General features: G+C 43.4%; 1 protein-coding gene across 1 annotated transcript; it reads left to right on the top strand.

Moving 5' to 3' along the window:
* Positions 1-504: 504 nt before the first annotated feature.
* On the top strand, positions 505-19,152 carry LOC144170298 (pyridoxine/pyridoxamine 5'-phosphate oxidase-like). The gene is made up of 7 exons (XM_077700002.1): positions 505-965; positions 1,035-1,185; positions 4,933-5,032; positions 5,103-5,156; positions 9,126-9,254; positions 10,240-10,316; positions 12,925-19,152. Exons 1-7 carry the CDS (start codon positions 860-862, stop codon positions 13,085-13,087), a joined length of 780 nt encoding a protein of 259 aa, XP_077556128.1. The 5' UTR covers positions 505-859; the 3' UTR covers positions 13,088-19,152.
* Positions 19,153-19,925: the final 773 nt, after the last annotated feature.

The raw sequence follows: 19,925 nt of genomic DNA, 5'->3' as shown, positions 1-19,925 counted from the left end.
GGTTCCAAGTCCCGCTTCAGAGATGTCTCGCCTCAGTGGGAACGAATCTTCGTGCTGCGGTGTAGTTCCTGAAATACAACGGCGATTAAGTCCCCCTGTCCATCTGGTTTGCCGTGCCAAAAATAAAGATCTCGCTCACCATAATTCCAGCGCAGAAGACATGCGCTGATCCCAGCTATAGCTGAGGTGACGGAGACATGAGGTCGACGCCGGCGAGCTCCCTCGCCAGGTAAACTCCGAAGCAGAACATCGACCAGCTCTTGATCACTTGCCATTTGAACGGGTCGTTATACAGTGCCCTCATTAAGCCGGACAACGTGCCGTCGTTTCGCGGTGCGTACGAGGGCGGTGGACCACCAGGAATCATGGTTTTTGTGGAAATATTAACGGAAACCCTCGACCACAATCTAACGGTGGCCGAAAGGAAAGGAATGACAAAACGGCTACGGCTACAATCGCTGCTATCGTTGGCTACTTTAGAGCTCTGAAGCCACTGATGGATTTGCCCTTTGCTCCGTGGATTTGCCCGCGTTTTGCAGTTTCGTTTTCTAGTTTGACGCTATTTTTGCCTTCTTCGTCTTCATTAAGTTTCGTGTCCCTGAACACTAGAAGACAATTCACGCGAGTATCTTTTGATAAAGTAGATTCAGACGATAGGGAGGAGTAGGAGTGATCAGCAGTTTGGTTTTAGCAGCACCGGAGGAATAGCAAGAAAACTTATCAGCAGTGTCACACCTGTGTCACACCTGCAGCCGCGCATCCGTGCCAGAACTGCCAGAACTATCGCTCTCTTTCGCGTCCTTGCAAAGGCAATTTTTACGGCGCTGTTATTGACTTCACAGATGGGCGAAACACTGAAATGCGAATAGCTCGACTTCCGTTCAAGCGACTGTGGGGATCATTTCAGCGACACAAGTATTCCCAAAGCGTCGAGTCTTCCAACATGACGTCTGTGCAGCTGGCAGGTATGTATGCCGTTCGTCGTTTGCCCGCTCACATTTAGTCACTGTCCTTAAGAGACACTTCCTTTGCAGACATGCGGAAACCGTACGTGTCGGACACACTTCTGGAGGATGACCTGCCTACCCGGGACCCGATCGAACTCTTCGAGAAATGGTTCACTGAAGTAAAGGACAAAGGCCACATGTTCGAGCCGAATGCTGTCGCGCTTGCAACGGCCACAAAGTGAGCACATCCTGTTTGCCAAAATGTCTGTATACAACGAAGGATCGTGCTTCGTTATACACAGACTGGCTGTGTTGTGGTAGAACCCTTAGTGCGGGTTTTGGGGTACTGAACCAGGATACGAATTGATCTATGATTTTATGTGAAATGGAGATCAATCATTAAATGGTAGGTTACCAGTATAAAGAACATTGCTTTGGTAGACATTATAACGTTCACCACACGACAAGATTTTCCCCATCGATGAGTGCCCATCAAGGACTGTAGTCACTCCATGGTTTCTGGACCATAGACCATGTTTCAATTAAGATGGTGTCTTGTTATGAGGTTAAGTAAACGCCAGCACAGAAAGCTTACAACTTTTGTAAGGCATGCTGCGTTCTGGGATCGTGCTTTCTGCAGCATCCTACTACCATTGTGTGGATATTCTTTGATCGTTGATGCATACATAGATCCTTAAATGGACACTAAAAGTGAATAACTTGTCATTTCAGCTTAAAGATCACTGCTTTCTTAGATCTTCCAGCTGTTGTTCAACAACAACAGGTGCTTTTTTGTTTAGACATAAATAATTACTGTTGGCATTTCTCTCTCCCGTGGCCGTTTCATATTTTTGGGACAGAAAACAGTGCGACATAAACGGAAAAGACAAAGCATCGCTCACACACAGATCAAATTGTGAGCGGCGGCCAGCAGGAGAAAGGTATAGGAAGTGGGAGCAGCAAAGCTGACAGCCAGCTTTATCGCCTTACCACTTCCGCTAACAACATCCAATTTTTGCCACTGTTAGCTATATCTATGTAACCTGGTAGCAGAAACAGAGATTGGGCTTCATACGTCCACTCTTTGGAATGTTTCAACTACCCTTGTTCACCAATGCAAAAACGAAACCAACCAAATTGAAGGTGAAACAAAGTGCAAATTATAGGGAGGCTGCCACTTTGCTAAGGCCTGCTAAGCTTGTGTTTTTTTTAAAAACCTGTGTTTATTTTCTGCTAGATACATTTATTTTGTGTCTGCATGGTTGTACTTTACTTGTATATTCAGAAAACTGCCTGAGCAAGTTCCACCACTCCTTTTATGCGGTTCACAATTTGCGATTTCAAATTTGTAGGCCAGAAAAATTTATGACTTCGCGTAGCGCAAAAAAATGGACAAGGACGCAGGGAGGAGATGGGCACAAGCGCTAACTTCCAACTGAGCGTTATTGAAAAAATGCATGAATTTAAACACTGAGGCAGGACATTATCGTAAACAAACGGAAATAGAAAAGAACAGAACAGAACCAAGGCACGATAAAATTTGCACACAAAGTTATTCGCATAACGATGTGACGCCGACAAAACGCAGCACGAGGCATTGACTAAGGTGGCACCCACCCCCCTCTCAGATAGCAAATCTCCTTATTGGACTAGGTCGTGGATTACATGAAGTCGTGCATTACCACTACCAACTAGCCCAAACCCAAACTCTGCTAACCAGAAAAATGAGTGAAGCGGTGGTGCCAGTTTCCACTTCTTGGGAATTTTTTGCATTAAGAAACAACTGCTGCTGCCATGACGGGTATATTCACATTTATGGCTCATAATGTACCAGTACAGGCTGACTTGCTTTCATACGCAAGCGTCCCCTTAAAAAAGTAGTGTTAACAATTCCAATTTAATTTCCAGAAAGTGGTTTGGTTGTCTTCAATAAATGGTCTCAGACCTTCTTCCAGCTATGGGTGTTGAATGTTGCTTGGAGCCTACATTAAGTGATATTTAATGCAGCAGTATCAAGATGCTAGGGAGCGGTGGCCGAGACACTCTGTGGAAACATGCAGGCTAGCAACAGTGTGAATCGAGGTGAAGCTTTCTTCATACTTGAAGTAATCTACCCCACCCCAGACAGCAAAATGCTCGACAACGGGGCATCAAACTGACCACAAAAATAGCAGCTACAGTAAAATATCGTTAATTCAAACTGCAAAGGGATGTCATCTGAGTTCGAATTAATGAAAGTTCAAACTAATGAAAGTGTTGAATAACACCACCACTGCGATTGGGAAGCAGTAGAAAATGTCAGCAAATTTAACGCTTGCAAAAAGCTTGTGTTTGCAGCATGTCTTTTGTCATTGAAGGCGAGAGTGAGCTCTTTTTGCTTAAATGAGTGAATTTAGTGAAAGACCTCCGCTTGACCTACATCTGAACTAAAGAGGAGACGGGGGGGGGTGGGGGGCTTTCAATGCGGTCATGACTTCCGAGCAGATGGCTGCACGGATGCTTCGTCCTCCTCTATCACGTCATCAGTGGCAGTGACAGGTTCTGCACTTCTGACCTGATAAATTATGTCCTCATTTGTCACTGCACCACACAGCACTGCGTTCACATTGGCATAATCCACGAGGAATACGCCTTCCATAAGGTATGCCATGGGAGTTTCAGATCGCATTTACCCAATTTTACCTTCTCATTCTGTTCCGGAGGCAATACAGCTCGTGTAGGCAGCAGATGCGCTTCTCTGGCCGTTTTTCAGGTGCCAAGCCGCCATTACATTGAGTCGTAGTCCGAATTATCCGTGCCAGAACCTACCCGTGTTCAAATTAACTGGCTTTTTTTTTACACGTAGACTTCTATGGAGACTTGGCCGGATCAAATTTTATAGTTCAAATTATCCGTAAATTCGAGGGATTGAAGTTCGAATCAATAAGCTTTTACTGTAATAAAAACCTTGGCGAGGTGGTGGCAATGCTTGTATCCGGCATGTATCCGGCAGCAAATAAACACAGGTTTTAAAAAAAAACACAAGCTTAGTAGGCATTACCAAAGTGGCAGCCTCCCTATAATTTGCACTTTCTTGCACCTTCAATGTGTTTGGTATTGATTTTGCATTGGTGAACAAGGATAGTTTAAACATTCCGAAGAGTGGACGTAAGCCCAATCTCTGTTTCTGCTACCAGGTTACATTGGCATTGGCTAACAGTGGCAAAAATTGGATGTTGTTAGCGGAAGTGGTGAGGGGATAAAGCTGGCTGTCAGCTTTGCTGCTCCAACTTCCTACACCTTTCTCCGGCTGGCCACCGCTCACAATTTGATCTGTGTGGGAGTGATGCTTTGTCTTTTCCGTTTATGTCGCACTGTTTTATGTCCCGAAAATATGAAATGGCCACGAGAGAGAGAGAAATGCCAACAGTAATTATTTATGTCTAAACAAATGAGCACCTGTTGTTGTTGAACAACAGCTGGAAGATCTAAGAAAGCTGCAATGTTTAAGCTGAAATGACAAGTTTGCTTTGCCCCATTCACCTTTACCACCCCACCACTGGGCGAGCCTTTTTTGTGAAAGAACTGGACATTTGATCTGTGGCAAAGTGGGCTAGATGGTCGCGAAAGTTGGCCTTCCATGCTTCTGATGCCCGTGTCATAGCTTGCATCTTGCAGGGACAGAAAAAAAGTAATGCACAAGTTCCTCCATGCCTCCATGCCCGCTCCTGCATTCTCGGCTACCATAATCATAACATGAACATCAATTAATTCATCATCGCCAACACAGTGGCCAGTCTTAATTGATGCTTTATAGTTTAAAAGTCAGCAGGGTTCACAAAGGCAAAAAGAAAAACAGAAAATACAAAATGCTGGTGTCGGCACTCTCCAAAATGACAGGCACTGAGACTGGTGAATGTTATTGATATTAGTTCACAAATGTTGTTATGTGTAAAGGTAGCAATACCAGATTCTTGTTAAGTAATACTAGCGCAAATGTTTTCAGGTCTGGATTCCCTTCTTCTCGGATGGTTCTCTTAAAAGGCTTCGGCAAGGAAGGCTTCGTCTTTTTCACCAACTATGGAAGTCGCAAAGGAACGGAACTGGTGAGCTTGCAGTAGTGACCGCTGTTGCTAGGAAGTTTATAATTGCAGTGCTTCTCTTAATATTTTTCAGGAAGAAAATCCTAATGCGTGTTTACTGTTTTACTGGGACAAACATCATCGCCAAGTAAGTGTCTTTCTTTTTCCTCATTCACGCAAACATCAGCATGACGGTTAGTTTTTCATACTGCTGTGGTTATGTTGGGTTCTAATCCTACCAGTCGAGCATATCTATTTAGATAGATTTTTTGTGAACAGTCATGCTCCCACTGACGTTCAAATAAATTTTGTGGGCCTTAATTTTGTGGGGAAAATTCTTAAGACCCCCATAGAGAAAAGCAAAGAAGAGTTGCAAGACTGAGAAATCGCTAACATAGTTGACTGCATGTTTTACTAGATTTCTAGAGCGATTATTGCATAATACCTTAACAGCTTCCACTGCTGCCACTACTGTTGCCACGGTTAATATTATGGTTATAAAACTATGAAAAGGTAAATTTTATAGTTGTTAGAAAATGTCTGACTTAGTCACTGAATCTTCTAGGGTAATATTTTGGCACTTTTACAGCTGTTTGCCATAGATATTACTGGCCATAAGGAGCGAAGTTAGCTCTTGCATTTACCCTCATAAGGCCGACAACATACTGAAATCAACAATGAAAGAAAGCTTATCCCAATGGTAATTGGCAGTCTGTTTGGTCATGTTTGGAAACCTAATTTAATTCCATCCTTTTAAAAACCCCTCCAACAGAGTTACCGGATACGCTTATTTTGAAATTATATGTCCTTACCTACAGTTCTCTTAGTTTCAGAAAACTCCACCAATCCACTGTCACCTTCCACTGTGTATAGGGCGGCAGTACCTGTTTTTACACTTTTTGCATATTTTGGCTGCTACCAACAGAAATACTTTTGTAATTTAAGCACTGTAGCATACAGCTGCACACCAACTTGCTTTTTCACTTTTCTGCCTCTGTTCAAAGAAGAGCATTAGCTCTTGTGGAGTCGTCTCAAATTAGACAAAAAAAAAAAGGCAAAGTCTGTACAGTTGACTCATTTGAGCACCAAGGTTTAATAGCAACCTAAGCTCGGATTTTTATTTTTATTAAAAAGGCCATGAAGACAAAATACACCTTTGGGTCATTAAAAAGACTACTTTATCCCAATAATAACAATATACCAATTTTATCATAAACTTCGAACACATAAGGAAGATATCAAGGAAAAAAGATGAACCGGTGGCGGCTCCACAGCCACTTTCCAGCAATTTCTCTATGACGTCATAGAATTTAGTCTGTGTGATCGGCAGCCACCGGCCTAGCCACCGCCAAGAAACAGTGACTTGTAGTAGGGCCTCTAGTTCTGTTTGATCGCTTCATTTGAATGCTAATGTGTGGTTAACATGCTGATAACTCTTTTGTAGTGTTTTCCTAGGTTGCGTCACCCCTGTCCATATTATCTGACTGCAGTGTGAAATTTGTGAAATTTTCATGATAGTTCTTGCATTTTTTTTTTCGGTGAAAAAAAAGGCGTCTTTCATAGGTGGAATGCAGCTGAGTGAGTTACCAAATGCTAGTTCTTTCAAATTGAGCAAAGTTGTATTTTGTCTTCATGGGACAAGAAGTCGAGAAGGCGTTGCAGCCGCGTCGCGGAAAGAGCTCTGCGCGAGGGGGATCTAACCGAGCTGCAGGCACTTTAATAAAGCGGTTCTCTCTCCTTCTCTCTTGTGGCCCCTTCAAGTGATCTTCCTTTGTATGCATGTACATATCACTCTCGTGTAGACTGCTTTAAAAAATCGAATGAAATTGGAGACATATGAAAACTGCACCGGGTAATGCATGGTAGCTAGTTCGCTTGGTGGCAGCTATTCTATGGTGGCATTGCAAGAAAAAGAAAGTGTGAGGGGGGAAAAAATGGAGCTGCAAACTTTGTGTTAATTTATAAGCATAAAGGCGTCTTGTGTACCATTTAACTTGTTTATATTGAACTTATGCTCCATTTCATACATAGCATGCAACACAGTGGAAGCTACGTAAGTAGTCTGCAGCAACAATAAACAAATTGTATCATTCCGCCTCGCGTCGTGGCTCAGATGTGCGCATTGGGAAATAGCACATGTCTGAAGGGCCAAGGCTCAAAACGCAGCTTGGGATCTTTTTTTCAGAATTTTTTAAAAGCAACAATAAAGGTAAGCAAAAAAATAAGCAGAGAAAAATATGCTGTCTATATGGCTGAAAGGAAAGGCAGGAATGGCGAAATCATTCGCATCGTCTACCCAAAGTTCAGACACACTGATCTCGCAACATTCCGCTTGGACACGTGGCGCCATCTGTGAGTTCCTCTTGTAACAAACACTACAAGCAAAACACTATGAAATATTGTAGCAATAAGGATACGTAAACTTTGTATGTTCAGACAACACTAGCAAAATCCTAATTATAATAATTCGGCTCCCAGTATTTACAAGTTTACTGCTTTGAGTAGTCTTGCACCCTACTTTTCTCGTCGCCTGAGGAAGCGCCCAAGTACGCTCTTCAGCCTTGGCAGTGTTGCCCGCTATGTATGAAACGGAATATTGGTACTTCAAATTCTTGCTGATATTGAACAGTCTGAACACACCCTTGAAAATTGTTTTGTAGTGCTTTATATATTGAATTCCCAATTGTATCAAAGTATTTTCAGATACCGTTTAGGTTCAATATATGCAGGTTTGACTGGAGTTGAACATATACGCTGCCGAGCACAAGGACGCAGGTTCGGTTCCCGGCCGCGGCGGCCGCTTTTCTGATGGAGGCGAAAAGCAAAAACGTCCGTGTGTTCGAGATTTCGGCGCACGTTAAAGATCCCCAGGCGGTCACAATTAATCCGGAACCCTCCCTATGGCGTGCTTTATAGCCCATGTGTGGCTTAGGCGCGTTAAACCTCATAATCAGTTGAACAAATGTAGTCGACTCGCAATAATTCAAACTCGAAGTGACCCCGGGATTTTGTTTGAATTATCCGAAGTTTGAATTATCAGAAGTTCTCAGATATATGACTCTGGACAAGGTGAGAGCCATCATTATGATTAGGCATTGATTTTAATCACATTTTAAAAATTCCTAAGCATTTTTAAACCCTAACTTCGCAAAATAAACTGGAAGCAGAGGTGTAAGGTCCACAAGCCGAATGCCCTGTGTGCCACTTTCGTAACCGCCTTGTTGTTTTTCTTTTTCTTTTTTTGCTGACACGCGACATGTGAATGCGTGATTGTGTGCTTTTCTTTTTGTTTTTGCGAAAGTGGCCAGCGTGGTTTTGGCCGCTTCGACAAGTGTAGGCAGTCAATCATGTTTAGACATTTTTTGAAGCCTGTTCGTTGTTTTGGTTTCGAATTCGCACCATGAAAATGGTAAATAAGGCTAGAAAGTTGAGAAACGTCAAAGCCTAACTTATTTGTGCTTCGTTTCAATTGTGTGTTAACAAGCAATGCCCTTTTCCTTGAAGGCTTGAGGTGTTTATTTTTTATTTTTAGACTTATGATTATATAAGCACGCAAATTTTTATATAGTTGCGGGAAAGCAGTTGGTATTTTCCAATATAGACATGCAAAAACTACGAATTAACCGAATGACGGAGTTTGAATTAAGCGGCTTTTAAATACATTAAAAAGATAGTGGGCCAACTAAAAATTTGAATTTTGTTTGAATTAACCGAAAGTACAAATTATCAGAGTTTGAATTATCGCGAGTCTACTGTAGTGACACAGCTGTACATATTCAAAATTTAACTGCGCGAAAGACGAATACAAGAAAGGACACGGACGAGCGCTCGTCTGTGTCCTTTCTTGTATCCGTCTTTCGCACAGTTAAATTTTGAATATGAACCCCTTCCAACTCGCCCAGCTGTCTCTCATTCTAATAACACAGCTGTAAAAGAGCAGCCCATATTTGTTAAGACACGATTTTGTTTTCAGTACCCTTTTAACCTTTTTGACCTCCACGCATTTCCTCTGCCATGCCCATCTCCATCTCTCACTGACGTATTCTAGCAGAAGCTTTTGATAATGCCAGAATGCTGCTTCTTTACACAGCCTTTTGTGTGCTCTGTGTCTTCCCAGGTCCGCGTGGAAGGCACGGTCGGGAAGACATCCCAGGAAGTTTCTGAGCGCTACTTTCACAGCAGGCCACGTGAGACCCAGCTGGCTGCAGTCGTGTCCAAGCAGAGTGCCCCCCTTGAGTCTCGAGCTGTGAGTGATGGCTACAAAACACCCTTTTGGTTATGAAACACGCAAGATGAGTGCAGCAAGTGCGAGTGTAAATCCCATCAGCTTGTGCGCTAATCGGTAGCTACCGTTCCTATTTTTTGGGCTGCAAGTTTAAGCTTTGTTCAAATTATGGTGTGTTTACAAGGCTGTCTACCTTTGAGGTAAAGGGAGTGTGTGGACAAAATAAATTTCTTGGTGTCTAAAAATTGTTGGTGGAAGATAGTGTGCATTGTTTACATATATTGGCCGATTATATTGAACAGTGTGAAGCATGGAAGCCTTATTTGAACAAAGATGGTGTTGCAATGGACAATCAGTCAAACTTTTTGGGTGGAAGACCTTTCTTTAGTGCCAAATACTAGAATTTCTTTGGTTTTACTTGCACAGGTTTTAGTGCTAAACTTGCTTCGTGCACTTTGTGGCTTAGCTAAATGCTCCTTCAGTCATCTTGCGCAACTTCAAAGCTGAAGTTTTTATTTCCCCCACTATTTTAGTTTCTATTCCCTCATTGTTACTTTTGGTTTTCGTCAACCTACTTGGACACCTCGAGACCCCTCCCGGTTCTCCGCTTTTTCTTCCGGTAGCGAACTGGACCGTGGCCATGCATGCGTGCGTGCTTGCGTGCACGCGTGTGTGTGTTTTCTCTGTAGTGCATTGTCCTGTATATATGTATCCTTGCTCACTCTTTCTTTTTCCTTTCCTGCCTGTCTGTTTTCCCTATCCCCCACACTCGCTCACCAGCAGGCATTCCGGTGTCCACCTTTAGGTGAGACAAACTTTAGGGGAGACAAACGGGCACTCGCCTTGTCAAAAAACAAATAAACAAACAAAGCCGTTTCGGGGCCCCTACGGGTACCTTGTTTACAATGAAGAGGAGTGTGAGGTCCTTTAAGGTCTTTGTGGAGGTCACATTATTATGAAACTAGCTTTTGAGAAAGCTGTTAACACAATGATGTGCACCTTTCAGAGGCTCGAGGCAGACTATGAAGCTCTAAAGGTGCAGTACGCGGATACGAGCAAGGAGGTGCCGAAGCCATCTGGGTGGTAAGTGTTCCTATGAGCGTTAAAAACACAGTAACGGGAAATGCTACTACCTCTACAGTCTCTGCAGAAGAGCCAGCTTTTGTGGGTGGTATAAGTGAAATGTGTAAGCAGCTTATATGATGTTGATGCTGTCTAGTGTGAGGTCACATCCAGAAGGCATACAGAGTACTTTTAATAACCAAGAAAAATGCAAGCACTTATAGAACATAGGTGGGTTAGGGGTATTTTCATCTCGCGCAAAAGTCACCACTTTCACTAGGTGCTGATGTTCACGGAGTTTAATAATGGCTCGGGAAAACTTGTAAAAAGGTGATGCTTGAGCATTCATGTTGCAGCCGTTTTGTTCATTTCTGCAGCCCATTCTGCAGGTTGTGCAGGACAGACTATGTGTTTGAATTAGATGTTGGGGGTAAGCAGTCAGTGCAATATATCTTTTGTCAAATGTAATAGGGGTTGACAATCAAGGGCCTACCACGAAGCACGCACCACACCCATGCCAGCCACATATCATGTATAGCAGTGTAGCCTATAAAGTTGTCTAGCACACTTAGACAGCTTGAGGTTTGAAATATCTCTGTGCAACATGTCAAATGCATTACGAAGTCTGTCAACTCTCATCAATCTTTTCCCGGCACGACCGATAAAATTTTTTCAATTTGTGTAGAACGTGGTCAACTAAAGTAGAAATACATAATATTTCACCTTGATGGGGCCTTTAAATTTGGTCTAAATAAGTGGTGCAGTCAAGTTAATCAAGGACTAACTAACCACAGTCGACTGTACTGTATTAGCATTGCAAAATATTAATTCTTTTTTGTATTTCCTATGATTATATCGTGTACTTTGCCATTTGCCTGTTCAAACATTTTGTTACACATTGTGAATTCAAGCATCTGAGGTTTGTAGAATTAAGGATTGTGAGTACTTACCCTTCTAAATTGGGGCTGCAAAGTTTGGGAGCCTTAGAGTGATGTGTGAAAGAGGACAAGTGTCGGCATGAAATTATGATGGTCAGAAAAATACGGGAGACGAGCAGAGCAAGAACAGCAAGTGTAGCATGGAAACAAACATTGGCGCTAGCATGGTAGGGAGATGAATTTACTCAAGCTCACCTTAAAATAAAAAGAACGTGGTTGGGCTGCCTGGCAATAACAAAGTACTAACTCTAAGTTTGATAGCTTTTAGGGGCATGGTGGTTTTTGCATTGTTAATGCAAAGTGTAATCACATGATCCTGCCCGTCATTAATCCCTTTACTATGAGTAGCCTATTGGAGTCTGATTCCTGATAACAGGCTTCGGATATCCGGCTCTGGGCTTGCTGTTCAGGCTGAAAACTTAAAGAAGGTTTGTGGGGAGGGTGGGGGTTGCAAGCCTTCGTCACATACCTCTGAAGTGCACTTGCTTTGAACCCATTACATTTTGTTAACCAGAAGAAAATAGCTGGGGTTTGTAGTTCTGAAGCATTGTTTGTTGACAGTGTTAAGCGTTGTGTCAGTACGTTTCAAATTAAATTCACTTGGATCTCTTCATGGCCAATGTAAAGAACTTGGGTTCGGTAATTTTCTTGTGACATGTGCATATTTTTGCTCCTCAAGTGGTAGTAAAGTCATAAGCTTTCTTAATTAAGTTGGAATGAATAAACAAGGAATACAGTAGCATGCCAACTTGCTAGTTTTGTTACAGTACTTTTTTACTGGAGCAAGTTTTACCACCCTGAATTTTCTGCGGGCTGGAACACGAAGGTCATCAATCGGCAGTCATTTCTTCAGTGTTTTATTGGGCAAAAAAATGGCAAAATGTGAGAAAAGCTCATTGGTTGCAGTATTTATGCGTACTGTTGGAGGCGATGAGGGGCTTCCAGTGGTCCTTTTCATGTACTGTGCTTAGGGCATCCTCTTCCTTCATTTCCTTTGCAGTTTTTCTCTTCCTGCCCAAATTCTTGATGCGCAGGCAACATTTTGGATCCCTGACACCGTGCCGAGAAAATGAGGATGTAAAAAGCTTCAAAGTGGTAATTGTAGAATGGCAGACTGACATATTTAGCATTGGTTGGTTGTTAGTACTTTCGTCAAGTGGCATAGGCATCGAAAATTCTTTAGCGCAAGAGCACTAGGTCCCCCACCTCGTCAAATCACATCTATTGCTCTGTCAGAGTGTGAAGCCTGTCAGTCAAGGTCACAGTTCAAACATTCTACGCAAGCAAGAAGGAGCTTAAGTAAAACCTACTTGCAAGAGACACAACTACAAGAGACACTTGGTTATAAGAGACATTTCAATGAAAACAGTTTGCTTGGTTTTCCTATGTCTACCATGTTATCACCATCGCATACAAGAGACCTTGGTTACAAGAGACATGTTTCCCAAAACCCTTGAGTGTCTCTTGTAACACGGTTTTACTGTACCAGGCCACGCCCGGGTGCATTCAGCACAGTAGGCACATAATTAAGAATAACAAAGCGGCATTCTTGCCACTGAAGCACTACCACTCACATTCACCTGAGTGGAACGATTTAAAATTTTTAAATGACCAGTAGGTGGAGGCACCCTTGTTGAGTAACTGGGGATCATCGTGGCCTTCTTGTCTGATTTTTCTTTTTTTTTTTATAGGGGAGGCTACTGTCTGGTTCCTTCACGCATGGAGTTCTGGCAGGGCCACTCTTCACGCGTGCATGACCGCATCGTGTTCCAAAAGGTTGCTCCCGGCAAGGCACCACAATCCTCGGCAAAGCCGGCTGCGCCAGGCTGGGTCATGGAGCGGCTCTACCCGTGAACTCTGATGCAGCTCTCACTTTGGCACTCCTCTGTTTGGAAACACTTTGGAAACATTTGTGCGCGCATTCCCCTTTGATATAATTAAAGCAAAATGGTACAGAGATGAGTGAAAATAATGAAGCACAGTATGCCTGTATGTAGATATTAGCTGGAGATATGGAATAGTGAAATTTTATTTTCACCCATGCACTGGAACTGTTACATGGAGCTGGAAGGGGGCAGTGGCTATACCACAAGGCGTGCATAATGTGAACTGTCTTTTTTTCTTTTTGATAGCCAGTATAATGCGAGGGTATTGCTGACGCACATGAAACCGTGCAAACATGCACAGTTCCAGCGTGCCTGCTTGCTAGGAAACCCGCTTGCTGTTTTTTTAAGCAACTTCGTGGCAATCAAGCATGGTGGTACTTCAGCATGACGATGGCGTGTTGGTGTGCAAGCTCGCCAGTGTGCCAGTTACTATGATCCTTTACATGTTCTTTTTAATTACCAATGAGGTGATGTGATGGAAGAAACACAAGTGGTAAGAGCAAATGAACAGAAGGTGTGAGGGAAAAAGCCATTCCTTTGCACATCTAAGTGTTCCTTACCCATCATAGTGCATTCAGTTTATTGCCGTGGCTGATTATGTGATAGAGGCAAAAAACTATGCCACATGTGCAAGATGTCAGTACATGGTATAAAACCCCCCCCCCTTCCCAGGTGAAAAAGAGTAAGCTATCAGCAAATAACCACTCTGTCTTTTTTTTACCACGAAAGTGTTTTATTCCAGGGTTCACAAAGATTTCGCTTATGTCATATCTGTCACGAAATGAACGCCAGTACAACGAAGCAAGCGGCCTGTATAGGGTGCACCCCTGCACACAGGGTCTTCTTGCGGGGAAGCAACCTTTAGTAGTAAAGAGTACGTTATACTTCGGGTTGTTCGTTTTCGTGTTTTATATTTTAACAAGAAAGTGTTTTATGCCGGAATACACCAAGATTTCACTGACGTCATATCCGTCACGAAAATAACACCAGTACACTTCTGCCAAAGTGACCCACCAGCAGGGCGTCGCTCTCCAAGCACACCCGCAAGACAGCCGCCGACCCGCAAATCATGCTTAGCTGCAGATTTCGCTGCACATTTGACTTACGTGTTTTACCGATTCCTATGACAGAGGAATTGTTTACTATCAGATTGCTTGCACCCATGCCAAAATGAGTAGCCAATGTGACCTCATGAGTTTTTTCTGAACGATGTCTTCAGGAGGCTGCTCATGGCACTGGACTGCACAACATTCATTGGGCATTACTGATGAAGCAGTGGCGTTCAGGTGATATCTGGGTCGTATAGTTGTTATCTAAAGGCAAGCCTAAAAGGGTTATTGCTCTAGAACAGGGCGTTAGTGTTTCATGTCTTTCAGTTCAACTATGCATGTTCTGCGATAAAATTTTGTAGGACAAGGATAGCCTTGGCATTCTTGCCGCAAAATAAAGGTCCATGTCATAATGAGTCTTAGGTTGAAAGTCTATTGTGACTGTGTTTATCATGGTTATTGTTATCGTGATTCTTCTGAGCTAAGAGCACTTTTTAAATTCAAAATGTGAAAACCTGGTGAACATCTCAAAGTTTGACATTGCTGTATAGTGCTTCTTGGCATATATTTTTTTTTTTTACTTGTAGTTCCTGTGGATTTGTTGACTATCATTCTGCTACCCTTTGTTGCAGATAAATGTTTTATTTACTCACTCTAATATTGGATATTAGAAGCTGTTGTTACTGCATGCTAAGCTCTAGATAGCAGCAGAGCTGTCACTTATATACTGGTGGGCCAGATTGAACGGACATATTGTTCAGGCTACGTGCTTGTGCCCTATCACATGCTGCCCCATGTTCTTGTCATTACTACAGTGCTGTGAGGTGGGGGAAGGGGGGGGGGGCACCTAGAAAAAAATGGTGCTCTAAAAAATGTTAAAAATGTCATCGCACAGTTATAGTGGCTGCCTTGTCTAAAATGAAAGACTTGGTTCATTCTTTTATTGTCAGAGTGTACTTATAGTGTAGTTAAGGGCCATGTTTTGGTATGCTGTCTTTATGGGGGTGCATTTTGTCTGTTCATGGCACCAGATGGACCTCAAGACATGTCTGGCAACTGACTGGCTCATATAGTCTAGTCCAATCTTTTACAGTGTCGTGTGTAAGTATTGTTCTGAAGCATTTATTATCTTTTCTCTGCACCAGTAACTCTGTGAATTTATGCAGCAGTGGCCAGTTTAAACTCAAGCTAACTTTTAAACTTGACACTTTTTTCATATACTAAACTTTGTAAAAGATTGCAAAACTTGTGTGTATTACCTGGAAATTTTATTTTCCTAGGGGAAAGCTCCCATTCCAAGTTCTTCCTCTTAATATCGTGGCCATGAGGGATGATTCCCCAAAACTGCCCTCACTGAAGCTGGTGGGCTGGTTGGTGTGGCAGCGGAGGGACTGCAGTGCCCATTGTGAAGCGCATTATCTTGTTATGTGCATACGCTTGTTGCTAATCCACATGTCTTCCAGCATTTCCTTGTTATGACGACTCGTGGCTGGTATGTAGCATTTAGTTGAAGTGTAAAATACTTGTGTGTATCTTTCTACCAGTGACACTTAAAGGGGCCATGAAGACAAAATACAAGTTGGGTTTATTAGAAAAACTGCTTAGTCCCGATAACAATGATACCAATATAATCGCAATCTTCGACCAAATAACGGAGATAATAAAGAAAACGTGTGAAGCCGTGGCGACCCCCTAGCCAATTTTCCACAACTTTTCTATGGCGTCATGGAACCTTGTTTGTGCGATTGGCGGCCACCTAACACTGACCTGTCGCGACGACACATGACTGGACGTCGGTAATGGGGCCTCTAGTTCCGTTTGACCGCATCACTTGAATGCTAGCGTGCAGTTAACGCACTGAAAATTATATTTTATTGTTGACCCGTATAACGTCATTCTTGCTCATAACACGTCACTGTGGCGCAAAATTTGGGAGTTTTTAAATACTTCTTTCTTTTTTTTCGTTGAAAAACATCTTTTGTGGCTCTAATGGAGCTGAGTGAGATACTGAATCCTAGTTCTTTCAAATTAAACAAAGTTGTATTTTCTCTTCATGGCTCCTTTAAACACCCTACTTGTATTTTTTTTATCGCAGTGTCTAGAGTTACGTCCGACGGAACCCAAAATTGAAAACTAGAGTTACGTCCGACGGAACTTTAAGCCAGTTTCTAGAGTTACGTCCGACGGAACCCAGAATTGAAAACTAGGGTTACGTCCGACGTAACTTTAAGCCAGTTTCTAGAGTTACGTCCGACGTAACCCAAAATTGAAAACTAAAGTTACGTCAGACGGAACTTTAGGCCCGTTTCTAGAGTTACGTCCGACGGAACTTTAAGCTGGTTTCTAGAGTTACGTCCGACGGAACTTTAGGCCAATGTTTTGAGTTACGTCCGGCGAACGTAAAGCATTAAAAAAAATTACAGCTAACGGCACCAAATACCATGCCGCTCCATAGGTGTAATCTGTCACCTGTACGATACACGACGTACGATGTACGATGCAGCGCATGGGTTCGAATCCCAGCTGGGTTGATGAATTTTTCAATTAAATAACTAAAAAATTGTCTGTACTAGACCTTGTAGACTTCTTTCCATATCCAACACATGCAAGGAAAGGAGAAGGCAGGAATTAACAAAAACAGAATGTCTTGCCCTGGGCGCAGTGCCAGTTTGTAGGGTCTGCAGTTTTTGCCGAGAACGAATTTGCATGGGTCAACAGTCTTTTACACATGTAATTAATTAGGCTGGGCGTCGGTTAATATTTTACCCCGATTAATCGGCATCGATTAATGCGATTATGCGTAGATGTGTTGGTTTGGCAGAAAAAAGACCAAAAATAGTTATTGATCAATATGCTCACATGCTTGTTCAGACACATTCCAGATGAGGGAAGTACGTCATCATCACGACTCATGCTGCGGGCGACACGCTTGTCAGCTTGTTCGTCACTCACACTTTTCTAGAAACAGGAACATCAGCCGCCGTGAGTGCCGATGGCACCGATTAATCGTGCTTTTTCTTAATACAGAAATAGTTTATACAATAGGTTTTTTGTACCGTGTATACTTGTAGTTCTTATTTGAAATTTTGGCCTGTGGCATGAAAATACACAAGTTGGGAGGTACAGTCTAAGAGTTGTCGATGAAATATTAAAGAGTTTTAGCAGTCTGTCTGTTCCACCGTGTACGTACTTACCGCGTTGACCGGGACCCGTCTGGGCACTTGTGCATTTGTCGCGGTAGGGGGAATAATTCCGGGGGCCGGCCTTCGCCATGTCCGCGCATTCGTCACGGCGGGGTGCGCCTCCTCGCCCTTCCGCGCGCGCAGGCGCAGTCGGGTCCCGGTCAACACGGTAACTACGTACGCGACGGAACAGACGGACTGCTACAGTCCGTCTGTTCCGTCGTGTATGGGTTACCGGGTTGACCGGGACCCGTCTGGGCACTTGTGTATTTGTCGCGGTAGGAGGATTAGTTCCGCGGGCCTGCCTTCGCCACGTACGCGCCTCCTCGCCCTTCCGCGCGCGGCGCAAACGGGTCCCGATCAACCCGATAACAATGTAAAAAAATGTGAGTGACAACGAGCTGATAAGCGTCGCGTCCGCATCATGCGCTGTGGCCCGTGATGATGACGTATTTACCTCATCCTGAATGTGTCTGAACAAGTGTATGAGCATATTGATCTGATATGTACTACATAATTATTTTTTGTCATTTTTTTTTCTAAAAAAACCCACACAACCGAATAATCCATGCATAATCGAATTAATCGATGCCAATTAATCGGGTTGAGATATTAACTGACACCCAACCCTATTAATTACTCTTGAACCATGTAAATTGGTTCAAGAGTCTTCAAGAGCTGTAAATTTTTTGTGCTTTACGTTATGCCGGACGTAACTCAAAACATTGGCCTAAAGTTCCGTCGGACGTAACTTTAGTTTTCAATTTGGGGTTCCGTCAGACGTAACTCTGGAAACCAGCTTAAAGTTCCGTCGGACGTAACTCTAGTTTTCAATTGTGGGTTCCGTCGGACGTAACTCTATAAACGGGCCTAAAGTTCCGTCGGACGTAACCCTAGTTTTCAATTTTGGGTTACGTCGGACGTAACTCTAGAAACTGGCTTAAAGTTACGTCGGACGTAACTCTAGTTTTCGGTTTTGGGTTCCGTCGGACGTAACTCTATAGTTCATCTCAGAAGCTAGCTGCAGCACTGTGGAGGCTACATTGTTGTCCCCCTCAGGGCGCCTAACTCACCGCGAAGGAAGCGACAAAAGGCGCCGGGGCCGTGCGGTGCCACTTGCCGGGAGGGGAGAAGGGAGTGTCCTTTCAGGACCCCCTTCACGGCGGATTAGGCGCCCTCAGTGGGCGCACTATTGATAACAATGTAGCCTCCACAGTGCTGCAGCTAGCTTGTGAGATGAACTATAGACACTGCGTTTTTTTATTATTTGACAAACTTTGGCGTGACTTGAAAGCCCATGAGTGTGACTCCTGCTGTAATTTCAAGCAACGGACCTGTAGACCTGCAGCTCGATTGCTGTGCAAAGGAATTTGAAATAAAATCCGTACTTACTCGGTTACAACTCAAGAACGGCACCACCTCATGTAGTGTATCACTCCGCTAAAGCGCCGGACCCGTGACGTCAGTGCGCGCGCGTTTTGAAAGGGGTTTACTATGAATGCGTGATATCGTCTGCCCTGTCTCACGCAGTTTGTTTGTCGTCACTGGAGTCGTTTATAAGCATATTAAGTCCAAAAAAATCACGGGAACGGCTCACGCCATGTTTAAAACATTCCTAGTAACGCCCTACTTGCGCCGCGCGGAGATACATCGGGCTACGGTGATAAGGCACAGCGGCAACTTCCGGTGCCGTTCTTAAGTTGTCAACGAGTATAGCAGCAGCATTTCCTTTCCAGTTTTTTTTATACATTGCAAACTGTTTAACTATAAGGTAGATGCCCACAATAAAGCTGCGTCTTCTATTGAGGCCTGCTTGTATTGCTGTTTCTCTTTTGTGCATTTGGCAGTTAAAACAAGGAAGAAGTAAGGTGGGGGCTTAAAATTGTGGGACTGGCTATACCAGGTTGTTCAGCCACGGCAAAAAAAAAAGTAATAAAGTACCACTTCAGTTTGGGCGTGCAGCTTCATTTTGCTCCGATTTGACAAGTAGCATAATGATGTGTGAGTGTTGAACTGGTTTATTAAGTATAATTCAATAACGAAATGAATGCAAAAAAATGAAATTTTGTAGTCTACCATCCCAAGCCAAGAATGTAAGGTGATGCTGGAGAGGAACGCATAATGCCAACATAATGTCAACTGTGGACTTTAGCATCTTGAAGGTCAAATTTCATACATGCCCATCATGAGGGATTAATGCTACTTACGTTCCAATAACAGTTGTCAACTAAGTTTCACCATCAAAAAATGCACATGCACACACATGCGCACAGTATTATCAGTGGGTTATTGACAGAAGACGGTTTTGAATGCCCTGAACCAGAGGTGACAGCAGGTGTCGCAGGGGGCGCAAGAAGCCGGGGAAACTCCCCACGGCACCGTCACATTCTACCACCGTCCTGTACTTGGTGTGCCTCCATTTGACTCTGTTCTTGCCTGCTTTTGTGCTGGTGTTGCAGTGGTTGATTCCCCACGAATACTTTGCATCACCACTGAGAGCTCAACGAATGAGCGGCAGAGGAGTGCGCTGACAGCGCATAAACCCCTGTTTTTTAGCCAAGCACTTTCTCAGTCC

This window comes from Haemaphysalis longicornis, unplaced genomic scaffold (genome assembly GCF_048455015.1).
Source record: "Haemaphysalis longicornis isolate Haplotype H1 unplaced genomic scaffold, Haemaphysalis longicornis Haplotype H1 scaffold_2, whole genome shotgun sequence".
NCBI lineage: Eukaryota > Metazoa > Arthropoda > Arachnida > Ixodida > Ixodidae > Haemaphysalis > Haemaphysalis longicornis.
The sequence above is the reverse complement of the archived record's forward strand: the minus strand, read 5'-3'. Positions and strand labels throughout refer to the sequence as shown.